General features: G+C 32.9%; 2 protein-coding genes across 4 annotated transcripts; both read left to right on the plus strand.

Annotated features, from left to right (window-relative positions):
* Positions 1–7,041: 7,041 nt before the first annotated feature.
* On the plus strand, positions 7,042–12,040 carry LOC114302140 (persulfide dioxygenase ETHE1 homolog, mitochondrial). Of its 3 annotated transcripts, XM_028247125.2 has the most exons (9): positions 7,042–7,537; positions 8,106–8,234; positions 8,419–8,526; positions 9,317–9,451; positions 9,628–9,669; positions 9,872–9,931; positions 10,015–10,068; positions 11,582–11,606; positions 11,717–12,040. In XM_028247125.2, the coding sequence occupies exons 1-9, from the start codon at positions 7,286–7,288 to the stop codon at positions 11,806–11,808; spliced, it is 897 nt and encodes a 298-aa protein (XP_028102926.1). In that variant the 5' UTR covers positions 7,042–7,285; the 3' UTR covers positions 11,809–12,040. The 3 variants fall into 3 exon arrangements, 2 of the variants coding, with proteins under 2 accessions (XP_028102926.1, XP_028102927.1); XR_003643301.2 differs by lacking the exon at positions 10,015–10,068 and having other exon boundaries at positions 7,073–7,537; positions 9,872–10,014; XM_028247126.2 differs by lacking the exon at positions 8,106–8,234 and having other exon boundaries at positions 7,073–7,537.
* Positions 12,041–19,374: 7,334 nt separating this feature from the next.
* Positions 19,375–22,551, plus strand: LOC114302139 (large ribosomal subunit protein eL20z). Its single transcript, XM_028247124.2, has 4 exons — positions 19,375–19,819; positions 20,136–20,211; positions 21,434–21,551; positions 22,185–22,551. The coding sequence occupies exons 1-4, from the start codon at positions 19,621–19,623 to the stop codon at positions 22,236–22,238; spliced, it is 447 nt and encodes a 148-aa protein (XP_028102925.2). The 5' UTR covers positions 19,375–19,620; the 3' UTR covers positions 22,239–22,551.
* Positions 22,552–22,806: the final 255 nt, after the last annotated feature.

The raw sequence follows: 22,806 nt of genomic DNA on the forward strand, positions 1-22,806 counted from the left end.
TCGGGGCGTTACAAATGGTATCAGAGCCGACTCTCCGGAGTACCGAGTGTGGGCCCCTAGCATCTCTCGGTGTATGTGGGCGGGCTTGCGAGCTGGCAGGCTACTGCACGGGGTCATGCAGCCTTATGGGGGTTGGATTGTAAGGCCCCGGTGTCCCACATCGGGAATGGAGGGGGAGTTCCTGGGCTATAAAAGTAAAAACCTGGACCCTTATATAGCATCGAGGCCTTTTCCCAAGTGGTGAAATCCCTATTAGAACTCCCCAGTTAAGCGTGTTTAGGCTGGAGTAGTTCTAGGATGGGTGACCCACTGGGAAGAACAAATCCGTGCGGGCATGACCCAAAGCGGACAATATCGATGACGTGTAAAGGGTCGGGGTGTTACAAATGTTACGACCCAAACCCGCCCCTATAAGTTTAGCATCGTAACTGGCCAGTAATCCTTGGATTACCGAAGGCCTCTGAACAGATTAACATTTCTATAAGTAACAGATAGAAGGCCAAATATCATGCAATTTACATATTAATCCCATAATTCATTTGATCTACTCAATTAACATCTTTAATCATTGATTAGTAGCTAATTACGGGTCGGGGTTATTACAGTCAGGGTTATTACAGTCTCCCCACCTTAAAAAGTTTGGTCCTCCAAACTTGAGTTAACGTATGTCAACAGAAATGATGCCCTATAAATGTAACTTAGGTTTAGCATCGTAACCGGCCAGTAATCCTTGGATTACCGAAGGCGGCCAAATATCATACAATTTACATATTAATCCCATAATTCATTTGATCCACTCAATTAGCATTTTTAATCATTGATTAGTAGCTAATTACGGGTTGGGGTTATTACAGTCAATCTATGAGGTAATTTCATAGATGAAAGTTGGCATGAGGCAAAATTTTGGTACCAAGGTAAACATGCCTAACTCAGGTTTTATCACTAATATTATAATGTGATCAAGTGGGAGATAAAGGCATGAGAGGTGATCTCACCATAATGTAGTGTACTCTCTCACACCAAATCAATATTTACATGGTGGTCTACAAACCTTCCCGCAAGATGATAAGAATAATCCGGAAGTTGGTTTGAATTTAAACACTAAGAGACACAATAGCATTATGTCTATTTGTAACAGATAGTGACTCTTGCTTTTTATAAATAGTTGGCAAAGAGGGTTCTGTTTTGCATTGAATACTAACCTACATTTATATCAACTTTTGTCTCCAGATCATTGTCATCTTGCGTGATAAATACCCTCACGAGAGTTCTGATCCATTGCCATTGTTAAGTCGATCTTACAGGTTTACCATTTGATTACCTAAAACCCAATTCTTGATTCTTTCTTTAATTTGCTCTAGGTCAAGTTATATAGGTAATAATTTCTTTCAAGCAATATAATAAACATGGTTTATCATTTGATTACCTAAAACCCAGTTCTTGATTCTTTCTTTAATTTGTTCCAGGTCAAGTTATATAGGTAATAATTTCTCTCAAGCAATAAAATAAACATGGTTTATCATTTGATTACCTAAAAACTGAGTTCTTGATTCTTTCTTTAATTTGTTCCAGGTCAAGTTGATTCGTTCTTCAATTCCGCAATGGAGCTTTGATATCCTTTGCTGGCACAGCTAAATGAACATGGCAAACTTTCAGTGCTGAGAAATGGCACATGGACATTATCAAACTTTTGTAGGGGCAAGTCACAACCTCTATTTGGTATGGATTTTATACTTGTCGATCAACCGGCCGGATCTTCCCGGTCAACTGGCATTTTGTTGATAGCCAAAAATTCATCGTTGGAGAGCTTGATATCAGATAGAGGAATTCATCAAATTTTTACTCAAATTTATTGAAATAATTGATAAATCGTTGGAGATGCCCATTAAAAAGTCACTTTTTTTAACTCTATATTTCAATTTTTATTTTTTTAAATCATAGAACAATATTGTGAAAGCTATAGACTTGGAGTGGAAACGGAGCTAGTAGGTACTTTCTTTAGATGGCAACTAGTGGGGCCTTTTGTAAATGACAAATATATTTTAATTGTAGTGGATTAAGTGTCTCCATAATTAATTAACTTGGATAAGAATTTCTCTTTTAAGATCGCATTTGCATCGCCCTTGTCGGCCACAATAATTTAAGGGATTTTTATTGATAAATTCCATTTAGAAATGTCTTAACTTAAGAAGTCCATGAAAGAATTTTTTAACCCACTTAGTCCCATGTATTTATACTTTTATTCTATAAAGTCCTTTTTCTTAATTTACATTATTTTCTTAAACTCTTATGCTCTTATATTTAATATTGATATTTAATGTGGAGAGAGAAGGGAAATGACCAAGGTATAGGAAATTTCATACACAAATTAAATAATATTGATGTTATTATTTTATATTATTATATAATGTGAATATATTTTTAATTGACGACATATTAAAAATAATGTGAATATTCTGTCTCATCTGATGTGAATATATTTTTAATTGACAGTACATTAAAAATAATGTGAACATTTTCTCTCATCTGATGTGAACATTCACAACACCTTTTCAAAAAATTCTCTGTTATCTAATATAGTGATATGAACGTTTACAACATGTGAACCTTCTTATTTTTAATTGACAACATATTAAAAATAATGTGAACATTTTCTCTTATCTGATGTGAACGTTAACAACACTTTTTCGAAAAATTCTCTCATCTAATGTAGTGATGTGAATGTTCACAACATGTTATGTTTTTAATTGGCAACACATTCTTATTCACAACATGTAGTGATGTGAACGTTCACATTCGTATGTTTTAGTATGAATATTCACATCATATAATTGACAACACAATGAGAAAAATTCATTTCAAATTAATGAATATAATGATGTGAATATACATCTCAATTACATGATGTGAATATTCACATCATATAATTGACAACACAATGACAAAAATTCATTTCAAATTAATATGAATATAATGACACTCAACATCCTGATGTATGGGAACTACCAACACATAATAACAATCAATATTAAATATCAACATTAATAGGAAGTATGAGAGATTGGGGGTGTTTTGGTCTTCTTGCCTCCAATAGGATCTATTGAAATAGTCAAAAAGAATATAGGTTGGATGGAATAAAACTCTTAAAAAGAGAACTTATCAAAAAAACTCCCATAATTTAATTTCATTTACATTACTCTTTTCATGTCATTTCATTTTATCTTTTCATATATTTTTGATAAGAGTGGTGTTATATACACCAATTAATGTATTAACTAGTGTTATGATATTATTATTAGTTGTCCAAACAAGATTATGATGTTCGGTGAACAAAATAATTGGGATTAGTTTTTGGTGATAAGTGGAACCACAAAAATCACTTTCTTATTGGAATCAAAACAGCTCACATTTTTTAATCATAAAAAAAATTAAAAATTAAAATTCTATAGGCTCGCAAATTTAGGGGTAACAATATTATTCATAGATCAATTTAAGGGTAATATTTTTAGAACTTTTAAGCATTTTCCTAGAAGAAAAAAAATCATTCAATGCTCCTTGAATAAATTTAAGTGGCGCTCCAAATGAGGAATTATTGGTCTAAATCATGAGATCCACCACATTTATGAGATAAAGTGGTAAATGTTAACCTCTAAATGAAATAGAGTATTGCTTAGAGAATATTGAAAGTGTTAAAAGTTAACCTATAAATGAAATAGAGTATTGCTTCGAGAATATTGAAAGTGTTAAATGTCAACCTATAAATAGAATAGAGTAATGCTTCAGGAGTATTGAATAATTTATTGGTTACTAAACAATGGCTAAATCCATTTTGACATCATGTTAATTCTAGACTCAATTATGGTGGTGTTTGGCAACAATTTTTTTTGGATTTTTTCCACTAAAAGACAAAGTTTTTGCAAAACTAAAAAAAAAAAAAATAAATCCAAACAAAATATTACATCAAATCCCATAATCATTTGACTTTTTCTCTTACAAACACCACATCCAACTACAAAAAAATCAAACTATCTTCCCAAACATAAAAAAAAACTTTCTTCAATAATATCTTACAACTAAAAAAACTTACATAAAAACCTACTTCCCAAACACCCACTATGTGTAAGAAAGATGATTAACTAATGATTGGAGAAAATATAAGAGAGAAAATTATCTTACATATTCAAATTAATTATCACATCATTAGATTTGAAAAGTAAGTTTAATTTTTAGGCTTGAAAAAGAAATGAGTTTGAACTTGATTCTTCCAAGTTGTTGAGAAGAATTCAAATGCAAAAGATAATGAAGGATTATCATGACTCAAAATATGAGTACCTAACTCAAAAACTAATTAGAAAGAATCTTTAATTAGGCAACCTGACTCATGCATGTTACAAAGTTTTAAGCCGTCATCATAATGGGCTAAACAAGTTTTTGGGGGAATTTTAAAATAGTGGGATAGACCGAAAAAAAAAAAAAAAAAATTATAAAAACGTGTGAAGTGCAAGTGAAAGGTTGTGGGTGCAAGTGTGATTTGCACCTCTCTATGTTTGTGTAACAATTTTTTTTTCTCTCACTGGGATGTAATTCCCCCAACAAGATTCCTAAATATGGGATCTTACGCTACTGTTTTGGCTTTTACTATGCATTGCCATAAGCATGAACAGAGAGACAGAGAGAGAAAAGAACTAATCTTTGAAATGTAGCAAACCACAGGCCAAAGCCAAAATGGTATTCCTTTCATGGTCAAGTGTAAGCAAGCTCAAGTACATACCTATTTTGGGATACCTATCTTAAAGTTCAGACAAATGAAGAAACTTTTCTGGTTGGACCTTAACTCATGCTGTGGACTCTCTGCAATCAACCGTCTCAGAATTTATCAATTTCAATATGACTGAAACACCCTTTAAGGTGAGACTGGTACACCAAGTGCATCATGCCAAGGAGGCAGTATTACTGTAGTTTAACTTCCTTAACAAAGAATCATTCAAGACTGTGATGTAGCGGCTTGATTGTCTTTGTAACTATAGCTGCACAAGTAGTACTTATCCCAGTAAATATTTTTGTTCAGCATAATGCTAGGTAATACAATCTCTTCTAAAAAATTTATCCAAAAAATAATGTATTGTTTAGATTCAATTTTGGTAATGCCTACAAAAATAATGAATATTAAGCCAGCATTATTTTTTTTTTAAAGGTAAATTTGGATAGGCAAGAGATTCTTTCTCCTCAAAAAAAATTTCTTTTATTTTTTTGGGTCTCAATTTACTTCAAAACATATCATGTCATTAGAAGGTTAATTATTATATTTTTGGCCAAACTAGGGTTGGTGACAATATGCCCTAGAGTTTGTTTCTACACCATAAAAGAGTCAATAGTTTGCCTGATTCTATGGAACTCATTCCATATGCCCTATTGCCTTCTTTTTCTTCTTCTTCGTCTTCTTCTTCTTCGTCATTACTATTTTTCAGTCATACTGTATCATACTAAAGGCTTATCAGTGATTGTTGCAGGATATGATGATATGATGAGATAGAAGCTCAGAATGAAGTTAGGGAAGGCTATGTGTGTGATGTTATGGGTGGTGTTAGATCTTGCTCAAGACCGCGCAGTTTGTTCATGAAACACCGCATCCGGGTATTGTTCTATCACAGCTAAAAAGACAATGCCGGGACACCATTAATGAAAGAGATATTGTTCTGCTCTGCTCTGCTCTTTGAAGAAATGAAGAACTGATCTACGTAGACCTTTTCCCTGATGCACTGCTTCATGTAATGGCTTGTGCGGTCTTGCGCAGGATCTTCCATTCTTGCGAGCGCACACGGATTGATATATTGTCCTGGAGCATGTGCATGTGCATATGATGTTTCGTTTAATGAGTTCATGCAAAAGAGAACAAATGAACCTGAATATTGTCCCTTACTGCTAAGTTCACTCATTTCATTACTAGTGCCAACAATATCTTAGGAGCATCCAAATAACTTTACTCTTTAACCAATTATTTGATCACATTTTCTTTTTTATATTTGCCCTTTTTTTTTGGTGCTTGGAAATGTAGTTTTTATGTTTCCTTATTTTGTTTTCAATATTTCTTAAAAATTGAAATTGAAAATTTGTTGGTATTTTGTCTTCGTTTTCATTAAAGTTGAACAGATTATATATATATATATATATTTATTTGATTTTTGAAAATAAGTTTTCACTGTTTTCTTTCTTTGTGACTATCTCTAGCTACCACTCATTGTTGACCACCGTTACCTCTCTATTGTCAAACGACTTTCACTGATCTATTCACTTTTTAGCAATCTTCTAGAGAACTTTCAATCATCACCTTCTTCAACACTCTTGTTCGCCACCACATCTAATTATCCTCTATTATCGATCACCACTTTGACAACTCATGTATCTTATTTTTAATATTAAAATATTTACATACACAAAATAAAGTTTTTTTTTCTTCAAAACTTGTTATTAGTACTTTTGTTGTTGTAAATGGTAGAAACATAATCTGATAATCTTATGTGTAATTATTAAGAGCTATCTTAGTACATTTCTTCACAAATTAATGATCCCAAGAATGATTGAGATTAATTTTTTGCTATACATATTGGGTGTAAAATGCAATTTTCAGAAAACTGTACGAGCAAATGCTCATTTACTTCCAAAGCCCCAAAACTTCAGATAAGGGGTCACTGCTGTGCTCAAAGCACAACAGTTACTGTGGTGTCTCTGTTTAAAGTATATTATGACCTTATTTTTATGATCCAAACTGTTATTTTGTAAGGTTTGTTAAGTATTTCATGCCTACCAAAAATCATATTAATCGAATATTAAGAACTATATGATCAATAATCAAAAACATAAATAATAAGTTTTTCTTTTAAGAAATAGCATAAACAATATGCTATTCGATCATATAGTTATTGATATCCGATTAATATGATTTTTTATAAGCATGAATTACTCAACAAACCTTATAAAATGACGATTTAGATCACAAAAATAAAACCATATTATACTTCGAACGGAAACACCACAATCACTACTTTACTCAAGCACAGCAGTGTGACCCCTTATCCATGGAAGCACCTCGGTCACTGCTCAGGGACCCCTGTTCCCAAAACTTCATTTATTTGAAAACCAAGCCCATAGGGAGGGTTGGTTGGTTCGTGAGTCACCTGTGACACAGCAATGGCCAAATCATCAGTAACGCCTATATAAAATTCGACAAAACAAAACCCACAAAAATCGATTTGATCGAATTATTCTTCACAATTTCACAACACAAATGCTACAATTTCGATTACTACGCTTCCCTCTGCCTTCTTCCAATCTCTCCACTCTCTCTCCAATTCCCACAACAAATCTCCTTCGCATCTCTGCATCGAGATCGCCAAGCTCGAAACCCAGATCTCCTATGGCGTCTTACACTACATCCTCTTCGTCTCCGAAGCTCTTGTTTCGTCAGCTCTTCGAGAAGGAGTCCTCTACCTACACTTACCTTCTCGCCGATCAATCCCACCCTGAAAAGCCCGCTCTGGTTTGATTCCTTACCCAAAACATATGCCTATACATACATATATGGCATATATATATATATATTGTTTGTTATGGGTATTTGTAGAATTTAATACTTCTTGAAGATTAGGGCATTTGTGATTTAGTATTGGAATCAGTTTTCATTTAATTTGGTGATCATGTTGTTGTGTTCATGTTTTGCAGTTGACTTGTTTGTTAAAATGTGTATGTAAGACAAAAATGGTTCATAGCTTGATAAATGCAATAGCTGATGAAAGGAATAAGCCACAAGTGATGGAGTGGAATTTCTAGTTTGACATAAGTTTTAGAAATCATCCATGACTAGCTAGGAGTGAAGATTCTAAAACACAAGTATTTTGAATTTTCTTCAATTGTGGCGCATGCTTTCAAGCTTTTGTTGACTGATCTAAGTTGGACTAATAGTTTTTGTCAAGGTGAAGTTTTCTAATTTTAAGGCTATAAAGTGACAAGCGAATTATGGGTTGAAAATGGATCGGGAAAAGATAAAATTCTAAGAAGTATGGAGAGTGCTTTATACCAAAGAGTCTAACATCATTATCCATATGCAGTTGGTTGACCCAGTAGATAAGACAGTGGATAGGGATCTTTCTTTTGTTAAAGATTTGGGGTTGAAGCTTATATATGCCATAAACACCCACGTACATGCCGATCATGTCACTGGAACTGGCCTGATTAAGGTAGGTCAAAATATTCATGTGATTCAGATATTAGTATTTTGTAATAGACCTTTGCTACTGTTTTAAGAAGTGATCATCATTGAGAAATTCATTTTTGTCAATGGCTTAGTTATTTGACACTTCAGCAGAATTTGTTAGCAATTTTTACCTGATTGTTTTTTGTTTATGTTACTGTTTCTTGCAGACTAAAGTTTCTGGTGTTAGATCTATTATTTCCAAAGCAAGCAATGCCAAAGCTGATCTCTTTGTTGAGCCTGGTGATAAAATATGTTTTGGTGATCTTTTCTTGGAGGTACTGTGCTATTATACTTACGGTGAAATGTGAACCTAATGTTGTTGAATTCAATCCTCGGGGGATACAATTACATTTTTTATTTGAACTGAATGATATGTGGTGTGTATTCTTGGAATTATTAATTATAAAATCGAAAAGGAAGTAGTTTCGCACTCTAAAGTAATACAGTGAGTTGCAAGGGGCTGAACTTGTTAAAGGAATTGGTTTCACATAGAAGAATAATTCTTTAGGCTTTATCATTGAGAACATGCTGTACTGTAAGAAAAATGTACATGAAGTTCTATTATAAATTGTAGACATTGAGTACATGTATTATTTACAATCCAATATGGTTTATGTATGTGAATAGTAGAGGCAAGAGATATTAATAATTATAGAAGAAATTAGATAGTTAAAAGTAATGGTTCACTTTGGAGGCAAGAACACTAACGTTGCAAATAAGAATATATTGTGAGCAGGATCATGAATATAAGAGAAAACGCATCATTCCTAAAGAAAAGGCTTTCCTTTTTTAATCCTGATGCTTCTTGGTTGATCATGATAAGATTCAACAATGTTTAAGTAGGGCCATCTGGTGGTGGGTTCTACAGTTTTACCCTTGAAGTTGAAGCTGTTCACGTGCTTTGTTGTATTTTCTTGGAGGCACTGTGATGATGGATTCGAAACTGAAACAAGAACATTACGAACAATTTGGGAGACTGTGTTGTGGGATCTGTACAATTGAAATGAGACTAATGTGACAATTATGTTGGTTTAATGGGTTGCTAACAAGCTATATTTATTGCAGGTTCGTGCTACTCCAGGTCACACCTTAGGATGTGTTACCTATGTTACAGGGGATGGACCTGATCAGCCTCAACCAAGGATGGCTTTCACAGGTGATGCATTATTAATACGTGGATGTGGGAGGACAGATTTTCAGGTATAGACTATAGTTGCTTGACAAAAGAAAATTTTTCTCTACTCTTGGAGTAATGTGCGATGATTTTGAAAATATGGATAGTGCAAAATATGGTGAGCTTATGCTTTACTGCATATCTACAGTATCCTCTTTTCTGGAAATGAATTTTAAGTTTGATATTTAGTAATTTTCTGCAGGGTGGAAGTTCAGAACTGCTGTATAAATCAGTGCATTCACAGGCAAGAACATGAAATCGTATGTTTTATTAATGAAAAATAAACGTAACTTTTACATTTCTCCACCTCCTCCCCCCTCCCCCCTCCTTCCTCAACTTCTTTTTTTCCTAGTCCCTCCTTTGCCTATCTCTCAATTCTATATTATCTTTCTTTCCTTGTCCCTCCTTTACCTATCACTCAATTCTATATTATCTTACGGTGCCAGATCTTTACACTGCCCAAGGACACATTGATATATCCTGCTCATGACTACAAGGGTTTCACTGTAAGGATACATCTAATGGCTCGTGTTTCTTGAATATATGCATATTGAAAGAAAGCTGCTTATATGCCACCAAAACTTTTCAGGTTAGTACTATACAAGAGGAGATGCTCTATAATCCTCGCTTGACAAAAGATGAGGTGATTATTGTCTGCCTGAATTAATAGTCTATTTCTTTTCTTTCAGTTGTGAAATTTTATTTATCTTGGTTGCATATAGCCAAGGTTCTGAAAAGCGGTTGCGGTCGCCGTAACGGTGGCGGTGACGCGGTTGCGGTTGCGGGGTGTAAAGGCCGTAGTGTAACGGTTGCGGTAACCGGAACCGTGAATTTTTTTATTTTTTGCACAATTTGAAAAAAACTTACCGATACGCATATTTTTTTTCCATGATCATATTTATTGGGTTAAAAATAAATATTGATCAATTTTTATAAACTTTTAAGTATGATGCAATATATTTCATATTTTTAAATCACTATAAACTGAGTTTTTTACATTTTATTTTAATAATTAATGACTTTATATTATACAAAAAATCAATCACTAACTATTATACATAAGATAAACAATGACAAAAGTAAGAGAATAAATAAGAGGCTAAATATATATATATATATATATACATATTTTAACCAAGCCAAATAGATAATGACCACACTTATTATTATTATTATTATTATTATTATTATTATTATTATTATTATTATTATTATTTTCAAACAATATATAGATAGACACACACAAACAAAATGGTTTAGTAATAGCAGCTGAATAGAATAGCATAGGTCTTACAGTTTCAACAAATTAATAACATGTTATTCATCTTCCCTCTTCTCTCTCTCTATCGCTTGCTCCTCCATTTTCTCTCTTTATCTTCTCTCTTCTCTCTTCTCTCTATCCCTCTTCCCCCATTTTTAGCTTTTTTTTTTGTGTGTTTTTTCGGAAGAAACAGTTTGGAACCGTTACGTAACGGTGCGTAACAAGCCGTTACGGCTGTTACAGCACCGCTACGGCAGCCGTTACGACCGACACACCTGTGAATCTCAATCACACTGCAAAAACGGCCGTAACGGGTGGCGGTAACCGCCAAAACCGTTACGTAACGGCGTTACGTAACGGTTGCGGCCGCTTTTTAAAACCTTGCATATAGCTGAATGGCAAAAGGACGATCCAAAGTCTGTGTCCATTGGGTACTTGGGAAACTTCTGGGAAGCTGTTCTAGAAAGTTGCCTACTACCGTGTTTTTTGTGTCGATATTTCTTCAAAACAACTGGATTGCATACTCTTTTAATTGTTATTTTAAAATTTTCAGCCTCAGTAATTTTTTAACATAGAAGACAAATTCCTAGAGGAAAGAACATGATTGGAAAGGCCCTATAACTATCTTGCATATTGTTCAGTAATGGAGTCTTATTTTGTTTGTAACATGTCAACTGCGTTAAAGCCTTGAAGGAACTTTAAAAAAAAAAAAAAAAAAAAAAAAAAAAAAAAAATCTATTAACAATATGATAGGGGGAGTTGATGCACTTGAAGTAAAATTCATTCTATTTTCTGCAAATGATTTATATTTTCATTGTTTTTTTCCTAGAAAATGTGGTTTCATTTTTCTTCACTGATTTTATTTTTGCACAATGGTGATTACTTCTTTTTGCAGGAAAAATTCAAGAGCATCATGGAAAGTAAGTAGTTAGTGTTGTAAGATCTGGAAAATCAACTTTACATTTATCAGTTTTTATAGTCATACATAATCATTAAAATTCCTAACCCCGTGCGTGACCTAATACTACAGATTTGAACTTGGCATATCCAAAGATGATCGACGTAGCAGTCCCTGCAAATATGGTTTGTGGATTGCAAGATCTGGCTTTCAAATCTGCCTAATGCTCTGTTAGGCCGGATCTAGCAGGTTATGCTAACGGTGATAATAGAAAGTGGTTTCTAGATGTCAACACGATTTAATGTGGCATTCGTGTGTGAAATTGTTGAATAAACAACCATATCAGATCGGATTTTAAATGATGCCATAAGAACTATGTATGTTCTTCGGATGGGCATTCTGAAATTTGTAATGACTATGCACATTGTTTTACCAATAGATCTCTCATTTGTAATCCATCATTTTCATTCATTTATGTTTGGGAAATTCTATTTCTACACACTAAGTTTTCTTACTCCACACACTTAATGAATTTTTTCAAAATCATAATTTTATCTTTTAACAAAATTATCATCTCACCCACTACCATCTCACCCACACATCTCACAATTTCTCCATACATATCTCACCCATCACCATCTCACCAACCACTTCAACGCCGGCCACCGCTCGCCATCGCCTCTCATGCCCAAACCTCAACCATACACAGCATTTCCTTTTTACTTTCCCCACTCTTTTCAGTCCTTAACCTTCATATTTCGTCTTTTTTCTTTCTTCGTAGATCATTGGAGAAATCGCGACCATTCGGACAACCATTGTCGAACAGATCGCCGTTGTTCGGATGTTAATCGCCGAACCAATTGAGTATGTACAAATATCAACTATCGAATCTATAGGGTTTGTTAGAGCATCAACCATCGAATCTCTCTCTGTCTCTTTTTCTTTGTCTGTTAATCGATTGATCGATTGATCGCGGTGAATGAGAGAGGTTGCGTCGCGATGAAGGGGGGCAGAGAAGACTGAGGAAGGGGTGGGGAGGTGGATCGCAGAGGTGACGGCAACTGGTGATGATCGCGATGGAGGTGACGGCAGCGTGAGGGGCTGTGTGAGAATGGTTGAGAGGCTGAGAAGGGTCGGTGATTGATGTCGTCGTTGCCGCCGTCACTGGTAGCTGGTGTAGTTAGAGTTAAGGTTTTTGGAGTGAGAAATGATGGAAGTAGAGCATGTGCACAGAGAATGTGAGGATATATTTAGAATGTGAAGTGTGTGGATTAAGATAAAGAAGTAAAAATCAAATCGGTGGTGCTATATGCACTAATTAGTGTACTAACTAGTGTACCAACATTAATTATGATATTATTATTAACCCCATTTATTAATTATATTACAAATACTAAAAACCTTTTAAATTATGACACATTATGATATTATTATTGACCCCACTCATTAATTATGTTACAAATATTAAAAATATTTTAAATTATGACACATTATCAATTAGTACACTAGTTAATACATTAATTGGTGTATATAGTATTATTCAAATCAAATTATTAAATATGTGAATTAAGAAAAGATATATATAAAAATGATTTGGTGTTTGAAAATAAAATTTTCTTTTATATTAAAGTGATGAAAGTGGTAAGTTGACAATTTTCTCTGCCACTTTTTTTATTACAGCAGTGCTGCATACCCCAGTGGGGGTCACACCCCCATTGAGGTGTCGCGCTCCCACTGGTTGAAATTTAAAAAAAAAAAAAAAAAACAGTTTTTTTTTGGCCAATAATGCAGTGCCACCTCACTGGGGGTCGACCCCCAGTGGGTGTATGAGGCATTTTTCTTTTTATTATTTATTTTTAATTTTTATTTTTACGAATAGGTAATCCCTGGAGCCCCTGTGGCCCAATAACAACCTCTAACCAACCACGACTTCAATTATGAACATGTGGTAGGTGAGCAAGGATCCTCTAGAGTGATTTTTCTCTAAAGTTTCCTAGAGTGCTACATTGTGTGGTTGAGATTTACTGGCAAGTCACATCAATTTTTCTGATGTGACTTGCCAATAAATCTCAACCACACAATGTAGTACTCTAGGAAACTTTAGGGAAATTTCACTCTAGAGGATCCTTAGTGGTGGTAGGTAGGGTGTGAAAAAGCAAACAAACAAAAGATAATTTATTTACAACCAAAAACAGCCTTAGCCTCTATTTGGAAAGTGGGTTGGCTTTTTGGTTTTTTGGTTTTTTTGGTTATTTTAGTCTGGATTTAAAAGCTTGGTTTGGGCAGGGTTTTTTGGTTTTTTGACTTTTTTAAGTTTTTTTGTGAGAGAATAATGTAATGATTATGGGTTGGATGTGATGTTTTGTTTGTTATGGCTAAAATAGCCTATTTTGTTCTTTGTGGCTAAAATAGCCAAAAAAGCCTGCAAACTCACTTGCCAAACACAAGCTTAATTAGTCTTAAACAGTTAGCATCCACAGCAGTTTCCTTAGAATAGTTGTTTGGACGGATTGGATAAGGGAATATTGTAATTCATCGGACTATTAGTCCTGAAATATATTGTTCGAGACTATTTGGTTGGATTAAATTTATATCTTATGTTTGTTTAGTCATGGGATTAGATGTCTGAATTGGACTATTTTTAGTTATTCAATGTTTGTTGGGAATATTATGGAGAAGGATAAATGCTCAAATGACTATTTTATCATTTTCAATTATTTACTAAGTAATAGCAATATTAAACATAACTTTAATATTTTAATTATTTTTAGCTAAATTAAATAAAAATTTGTTTTATTTTATTTTTTGCACAATATTTTAATTATTTTAATTTATTATTTTCAATTAAATTAAATTTATAATTTATATTTTTTATTTAATATATAGTTTTAAATTAACGACAATAAAAAATAAATTTATTTAATATATAAATTAAATTTTCAACAACACTAAAAAATTTAATTTATAAGGCCATAATTTATAATTTATTATTTTTAAATAAATTTAATTTATAATTTATATTTTTTATTTAATATATAATTTTAAATTAATAACACTAAAAAAATAATTTAATTTAATATGTAAATTTGATTTTTTAACAACACTAAAAAAATTTAATTTATAAGGCCATAATTTATAATTTATTATTTTTAATTAAATTTAATTTATAATTTATAATTAAATTTTTTTATTTAATATATAATTTTAAATTAACAAAACTAAAAAAAATAATTTATAAATGTTGAAAAGACTACTTTATCCTTTTCTAATTGTTTGCTAAGTAATAGCATGAAGGGTAAAATGGACATTTCAAAAAATAATCCCATGGGATACCAATCCCATGGTTTCTATCCCACCGTTCCCTATGGGATAGGATAGTCCTGTATTTGTGGGACTAATAGTTTGGGGAGACTATTAGTTCGGAGCAAAAATTTTCAAACAAACAATGGACTATTAGTCCGGTGGGACTAATAGTCCAATTCCACACCCTTATCCCTCAAAACAAACATGCTCAGGTGTGTTTGTTTGGACAGACTGGATAAGGGGGGATTGTAATCCATCGGACTATTAGCTCCGGGATACATTGTCCCCGGACTATTTGGTTGGAGTGGATTTGTATCCTATGTTTGTTTAGTCATGGGATTATGTGTCTGGATTGGATTATTTTTAGTGAATCCAATGTTTGGTTAGACGGACTGGATGAACTTCTATTTGCACACACCATTTACCCTCTTTACACACACTTAATGATTTTTTTTTTTATTACATTTCAGTCCTAAAATGAAACTACCAAAATAACCTTCCTCTTCTCCCCCAACCCCTGTCTCTTTCAGTCCAAAAACCTAACCCTAACCCTAACCCTAACCATCAGTTACAACCATTCTCCATGGCCGCCGCCTCTCTTTTCCTCTATCACCGCCATTACCTCTTCCTCCACCACTGCAACTTCCTTTCATCTGCGAACCCATTGCTTTCCCGGTTCTCTTCTCCACCACGTCGGGCATCGTGGAATTGCCTCATTTTCTTACCATTTGAACAACCAGTGTTGAAGGAATTGCCTCCGTTCGGAAATCAACCATCGAACCAATGAATTTGGTTCGACTATCACCATCCGAACAAAACACATTGGTTCGACCATCAACATCCGAACCCCCTTTCGTCTGCGAGTCACCGTCGCCTTTCGTCTGCAAGTCGTCGTCGCCTTCCTTTTCGCGACTGAGAGGGGAGAGAGAGAGAGAGAGAGAGGGGGTCGCGGTATGTCGCCGGTGCTGTGGTTGCTGCCTAGGGTTAGGGTTAGGGTTAGGGTTAGTGTTTGACCGTTGTTTGCTGGTGTGGAAGAAGGTGTGTAGATTGGGAGTGTGTGCATGGGGATATAACTGGAATAAAATTGTGTGTTTTGAGTAAATTTTTTTTCTTTTTTTTTTGGGTGTGTGAATTAAGAAAGATGTGTAAAAAGAGGAAAGTGTGTGTGTAAATAGAACCTCCCACGGACTGGATAAGGATAAATGTTCAAAAGACTATTTTACCCTTGTAATTTATAATTTTTATTTAATATATAATTTTAAATTTGTAATCTATAATTTATAATTTAACAACACTAAAAAAATTTAATTTATAAGGCCATAATTCTTAATTTATTATTTTTAATTAAATTAAATTTATAATTTATAATTTATATTTTTTATTTAATATATAATTTTAAATTAACAACACTAAAAAAATAATTTTATTTAATATGTAAATTTAATTTTTTAACAACACTAAAAAAATTTAATTTATAAGGCCATAATTTTTAATTTATTATTTTTAATTAAATTAAATTTATAATTTATAATTTATAATTTAAATTTTTTTATTTAATATATAATTTTAAATTAAAAACACTAAAAAAATAATTTATAAATGTTGAAAAGACTATTTTATCCTTTTCTAATTGTTTACTAAGTAATAGTATGGAGGGTAAAATGGACATTTCACAAAATAATCTCATAGGATACAAATCCCATGGTTTCTACCCACACCCTCCATGGGATATGATAGTCCCATATTTGTGGGACTAATAGTCCGGGGGGACTATTAGTCCAGAGCAAAAATTTTCAAACAAACAATGGACTATTAGTCTAGTGGGACTAATAGTCCAATCCCACACTCTAATTCTTCAAAACAAACACACCCTAAGGGGTTAATTTTTCAGATATATTTTCTCAGCAGACCTTTTATCCAACTCCTCAAATATAAGTGTTGCTAGGGAGTCATTGTAGTTTGCTCATATCTGATAAATTTTTATTTTATTTCGTTGAAGGTGAAAAGGATGTTCTCTTGGATGTCCCCCGGCTGTCCTCCTGGATGTCCCATGAGTGCCTGTAGCTGGAGAAGGAAAATGTTCAAAATTGGCCTGACTGGTCCATCGTCCGGTCGTTTGGCCAGTTGACCACCCTTCTTTTGTTTTTTACTACTTGATCTGCTGCTTTGCTAGTGCTATTTTGCACTCTGTCTTGGACGGCCGGTTGACTAATTGGCTGGTCGGGTAACTTATTGTACAGCCGGCCAATTAATTTAGCCGGTCAGCGACTTTATCTGCTGTAATTATTTGAGTTTAACAAGAAACATGGAGTTGGCTTCGAGCCTCCACTTTTGACTTTATTTTATATTATTAATTTCAATTCTTTTCTTTTAAATTTAAAAATAATAAAAAAGATTATTTTAATATAATAGAGAAAAAATAAGAAGTTTGATAGGAGAAGTAGTTGAAAAAGTGATTTCTAAAATTGAAAATGAATTTTTTAATAATATTTTAAGATAAAATTTAGGTAAACTGGTAAGGATGCTCTTATGGAGACTTCCAAGATTTATCAAATTATAAAAATGAAAAATGCTATATAAATAAATTTATTTATTTTTTTAATTCATATATGTAAAATGAGATAAATAAACTTTAATATTGATTAATTTGGGAAGTCACTTTTCGACTTTTTTAATTAAAATATGAGATGAAAAAAATTGAAATATTTGAGAATGATTTTTTTTTATTTTTTACAAAAAGATAAGAGAAATTATAAAAAGAACCTTTGAACCTTATAACAAAATAAACTCTGATTTTTTTTTTATATATTTTTGATTGTTTTGGAAAGTACTAAAAAAATTAATTTTTTTGCTTATTACAAAAATAAGTATAAAAAATAAAGAATTGATGCGACTCAAATAAATTAAAAAATAAATAAACTGATTTTTTTTTATACTTCCCAAAAAAGGCCTTTATCAATTACAAAACCTTTTGATTTGATTTGTTTTGAACATTTTATTCAATTTACATTGAATTTAATGGCTAAAACAATATTTTATGTTAATTTTATTTAAAGAGAATATATTAATGTTTTAGAATAAAAATAATTCAAAAGTTTAGAATTTAAATTAATAAAATTTAAAATTCACTATTTATTTTATTAAAATAATTTAAATTTTTTTATATAACTTTTTAACTGTTTAATTAAAATTTTCAATTTCTAAATAGAGCAATGTGACTCATTAAAATGAAAAAAAAAAAAAATACTAAAATTTTGAAGCAGCAATTGGTATTAGAGCAATGATTGAGACTCCTATCCCCACAAAACTCTTATAAGACCCTCGCAAATTTGGACCATTTATAATGTGGACCCCACATATACATGAAGGGCCAAAATGACTTTGGGGTGTGGGGGTTATCCTCAAAGGGAGTTCCAAACATTTCTGTTGGTATTAATATGGAGTTGAATTGTAAAATGGCCCATCCTTGCATGTGTATGGTCAAAATATTCTCTCCGTCTTAAAATATAGTATTTTATTTTATTTCTTATTGTCTCAAAATATTAAGGGTTGGTTTGGCATGAACTATATAATCCATCTTTTTATCTTTTTATCTTTTTTCCATCACATCACCTCTCTACTTTTCTGCACATCTTTTCGTAAAAAGACAAAAAGTACACTTTTTTAGGACATCCCAAACCAACCCTAACTTTTTTCAAAAATTAAAGAATAAAATAATATAAATTTACTATTTTACCTTTCTTTTAAATTTATAAATAACACAAAAAGTATAATTATAATAATTGATATTTTTAAAAAAATATACTGTCAAAGAATAATTTTAAAAAATTAATTAATGTATTTGGTTTTAATTTTCTGAAAATTGAGTTTTTTTGTTTTTCGTATTTTTTTGTTTTTAGTGAATTTTTTAAAAATTTTAAGTAATTTTTTTTTTAACTTTGTTAGATGCATATTATTTAGATGTATATAAATAATAAAGTATTTATGAAAAAGTATTTTAAAAAATTAATAAATACACAAAAATATATTGAATTTTCATATTTTTTTTAATTTTTTGATATTTAGTGTATTTTTTAAAGATTTTTTTCACAAATATTATACTTTTTAAGTATATTTATGTTAGGTGTGTCTAAAAATTAAAAAAAAATTACTTAAAATATTAAAAATATTCATTAAAAACATTAAAATACTAAAAATAAAAAGCAAATTTTAAAAAAATTATTTTCTAAAAATCAGAACCAAATAATATTTTTAAAATATAATAATTATATTATTAAAATTTTTTTTCTCAAAACGGACCTGTATTTTGGACGGAGAGTCCTGCTACAGACCCCCACTGGGGGTCGACCCCCAGTGACGTGGCGAACAGCCATTCGCCAGTTTTCTTTTTTTTTTTTTTTTTTTCCTTTCTGGCCAATCACCCACAGCCACGTGGGCTGGGGGTCGCCCCTCACTGGGGGTCCCCCGCATTTTCCTTTGGACGGATTGAGATAAGATATTTCGCCTCACTTCACGTATTAACACCTGTTGTATCTATCTATCTATTTATGAATGATGGAAGACTGTGTCGGTGGTCCCATTGAAATTGAACGCGTCTCAACTAAAATCTAAGCAAACTCTTACCGAAGAAGAAACAACGACTATTCCTAGGGTGTGATTTTGATCATCATCTTCTTCAATTATCATCTAAGAAACCCTAGAAGTTTTTCAGTGTTTTTTGGGGAAAAGAAAAGATGGGTGAAGGGGGGAAGGAGAGAGGAGTCGCCAGCGCCGATCCGCCTCAACCTCAGTACGGAACCTTCCAGGGAGTTGCCAACTACCCTCCTCCTCCTCCTCCTCCTCCTCATCCTCAGCCCGTCATCGGCTTCCCTCAACCTGTTCCTCCTCCAGGCTCTTCCGAACCCTATGCTAATGCCTATCAAGGCGTTCCAGGTTCCATCTCTCTCTCTCTCTCTCTCTGCGTTCGATTTGGGCGAGTCAACCGTGTATTGACTCCTCCAGATCTAAAAGGTTAAAAAGAAATTATAAAATGCTTCAAAATTTTGACAACATTACGAGCTTTTCTAGTATTCAATCTCAAAAGCATTGAACAACTGTTATGACAAAAAATTTGGGAAATAAATTCCATATGAATTTTTGGGAAACAAATTTATCACGAGCTATGATTGTTTGAAAGTGGTTAGTTATATGATTTAGTTTAATTATTTATCTTTCAATTTAATTTATTATTGTAATGATGCTGCTCCAGGTTATGCTGTTGCTGAAGGAAGACCTGTACCAGAGCGTCGCCTTCCTTGTTGTGGTTGTGGGTGTGGTTGGTTCTTGTAAGTGATCATTGATTCATTCATTCTGATGTTGTCTTGTCTTGTCTTGTCTTGTCTGAATAGTTTAACTATCAATGTACTGCATGATTTCAAGGATATGGCATTTGTTTCTTGAGTTTTGCAATTTTTCTCTGGGAGTATGAAGTTAGTTCCTTCCCCATCAAAACATAGGTTTTATATATTTATTATAGGTTTTATGTATTAATGGTTCATTTAAAATTGATACATTTATACAAAATAACATGAATTTTTCAAGTTCATAGGATCATGAAATAATAGGGTATAATTCTACATTATTATTTTTGTTTTATTATTAGTTCTTAAGTTATTTGGTTTATAGTTGTGTGACTCTTGTTTTTGTAAGTGAAAAACACACGTGTCGCTCTCCAAAACATATTTGAGTCTAAAAAAATTTAGAAAGTAATAGGATATGTTTGGACTTGTATCCAACACTTGTTGGATACGGACACACCACCTTCTTAAAAGTGTTTGCACTTCTTAAAAGTCCATCTTCGGCCTAGTTGGCCACTTTGTTGAAGAAATGCTTCTTTTCTTAAACTTCTCTCTATGTGTGTGCACATGCATGTGCTTGTGTCTCTGTTTGTGCACTTTTGGATGGTCAATTATCAATAAAGACTTTTCATCTTCCTTCTAAACATAGCTCAATGTACCAGATTTTCTGCTTACAATGTGATGGCAGGGACCCCACGTGCGCTTCTGTAGATTTCTCTTTTTTCTCCTTTCCCTTGTTGCTTTTGTAATTGTTCTTTCCGATAGTTCCTCTGTAAATTTGCCGCTTTGCTGTTCTTTATTCAGAGCACAAATGATACCCTTCAGAAAACCCTGGTAGACCCGGTTGTGATTTTCACTTGCCTTGTACACACATTGTTTAAATTCCCTAATAGTGCCAATTTCTGTTAGATCTTTCAATTTTTTCTTGACCACTTTATTTAACAATTTTCAATTTATTTCTATTTAGGGTAACTCAATGAGCCTATGTTGTCCTCTTAAAAGTTGTGGATGCTAAACTTGCAAATTCCTTTAGATTGGGAGTTTCATGCAGCTTGGTTGTATATGTTTATTTGTCAGCTTATAAAAATAATTCAGATTCATGGCTTTGTACAAGAAATAATTTTCATTTTAATGCTTCAAGTGTCTGGAATTACACTTTTTATATCATAATTTTAGTGGATGGTAATGAGTGTCTATCTGTCTTCTGAAGGTTCATTATTGGTTTCTTCCTTGGTGCTATCCCCTGGTATGTTGGGGCAGTCATTCTACTTTGTGTGAGAACAGTTGATTACAGAGAGAAACCGGGATATATCGCTTGCACGATTGCTGTGAGTAGTTCTTCCTTTTCATTTCTGTTTAATTTGCACCAACAGGACTATGCGGTCATGTGGCTTTACTTTGTAGGTTATGAATATTCATGAAGTTAGCCTCATTATTTTGGTATTATGTACCTTCTGAGTTCCAAACAAGTTTGGGATTGAAAACAGCTTTGTTCAAGCGTTGTTTAGCTTTTTATCGATGTTGGACCCCTTCATAAGAAGAATTTGAATGAAAAAAGGGGATTGCAAGAAAAAAGATTGAATGTTTGGAGAAAGCGACTGTATTTTGTAATGGGTTGTAGACTGTAGCGTGGTTGTTCCAGTTTGATCCAGGTACAGGGTAGTAGAAATGCCAACTGATAAAATTCGAAAAGGGGCTATTGACCACATATCCAAGTCACATTTGGTGTGGGTTTGCTAATTCTAATGAACCATAATGTACAGCCCAAAAGATAAACATCGTGGGTGCCACTGTATATTACCCTTTTGAGTCCTGCTGCATAGGGAATACTTACCCTTCATTTTTTTTATTACAAAACTGTGGACTCTCAATAATGTTGTACCTTTTTTAAGTGGAACTCTTTCCATATGTTTTATTCTTTGCTCAGATATGACTATGTGATACTCCTGGTACATGTGCAGGCTGTTCTTGCTACCATTGCAATAATTGTTGGTGCAACCTCGGCTGACTGGTAATCTTGGAATGACTAGTTGTATATGTTTTAAATGGGTGCTATTCTGTAATCTGCAAATGGTTGTGAAGATGAGGGTTCATAACGTTAATTACTATTTTTTTTTTCGGAAGTGAACATGTCAAGGGCCCTTTGAATTGTAACAACATTGTCATATATTTTGTAAGCGCATTTATGTTTTATATGTAAATTGGTTATGTGGGTGATTTTGTTTGTACTTTGGAAAGTAAGGCAACAATGGCATGAACACTGGGTAGTCACTAGCCTTGTAAGATGTGAGATGTGACTTCAATGAAGAATGTCAATATGGTGTCTCTCTCTCTCTCTCTCTCTCTCTCGAATTCGTCCTTGTCTCTCGGTCTTTCTCTCATTCGTCCTTCTCAATTCTCTCTGCATCTATGATTTTTTTTAAAATTTTATTTTTAATTTGGATTTGCATAAAGAATTGAAAGCCAATAATCCTATGCTTAATAGAAAACATGATTTTAGGTTGCTTCCTATGCTATACTCTGCATAATTGTTGTCAATTTCAATCAACCAAGGTTAGATTGGTTGGTTAGATTTGTTGCAGT

This window comes from Camellia sinensis, chromosome 8 (genome assembly GCF_055761805.1).
Source record: "Camellia sinensis isolate YWXY chromosome 8, ASM5576180v1, whole genome shotgun sequence".
NCBI classification, from domain to species: domain Eukaryota; kingdom Viridiplantae; phylum Streptophyta; class Magnoliopsida; order Ericales; family Theaceae; genus Camellia; species Camellia sinensis.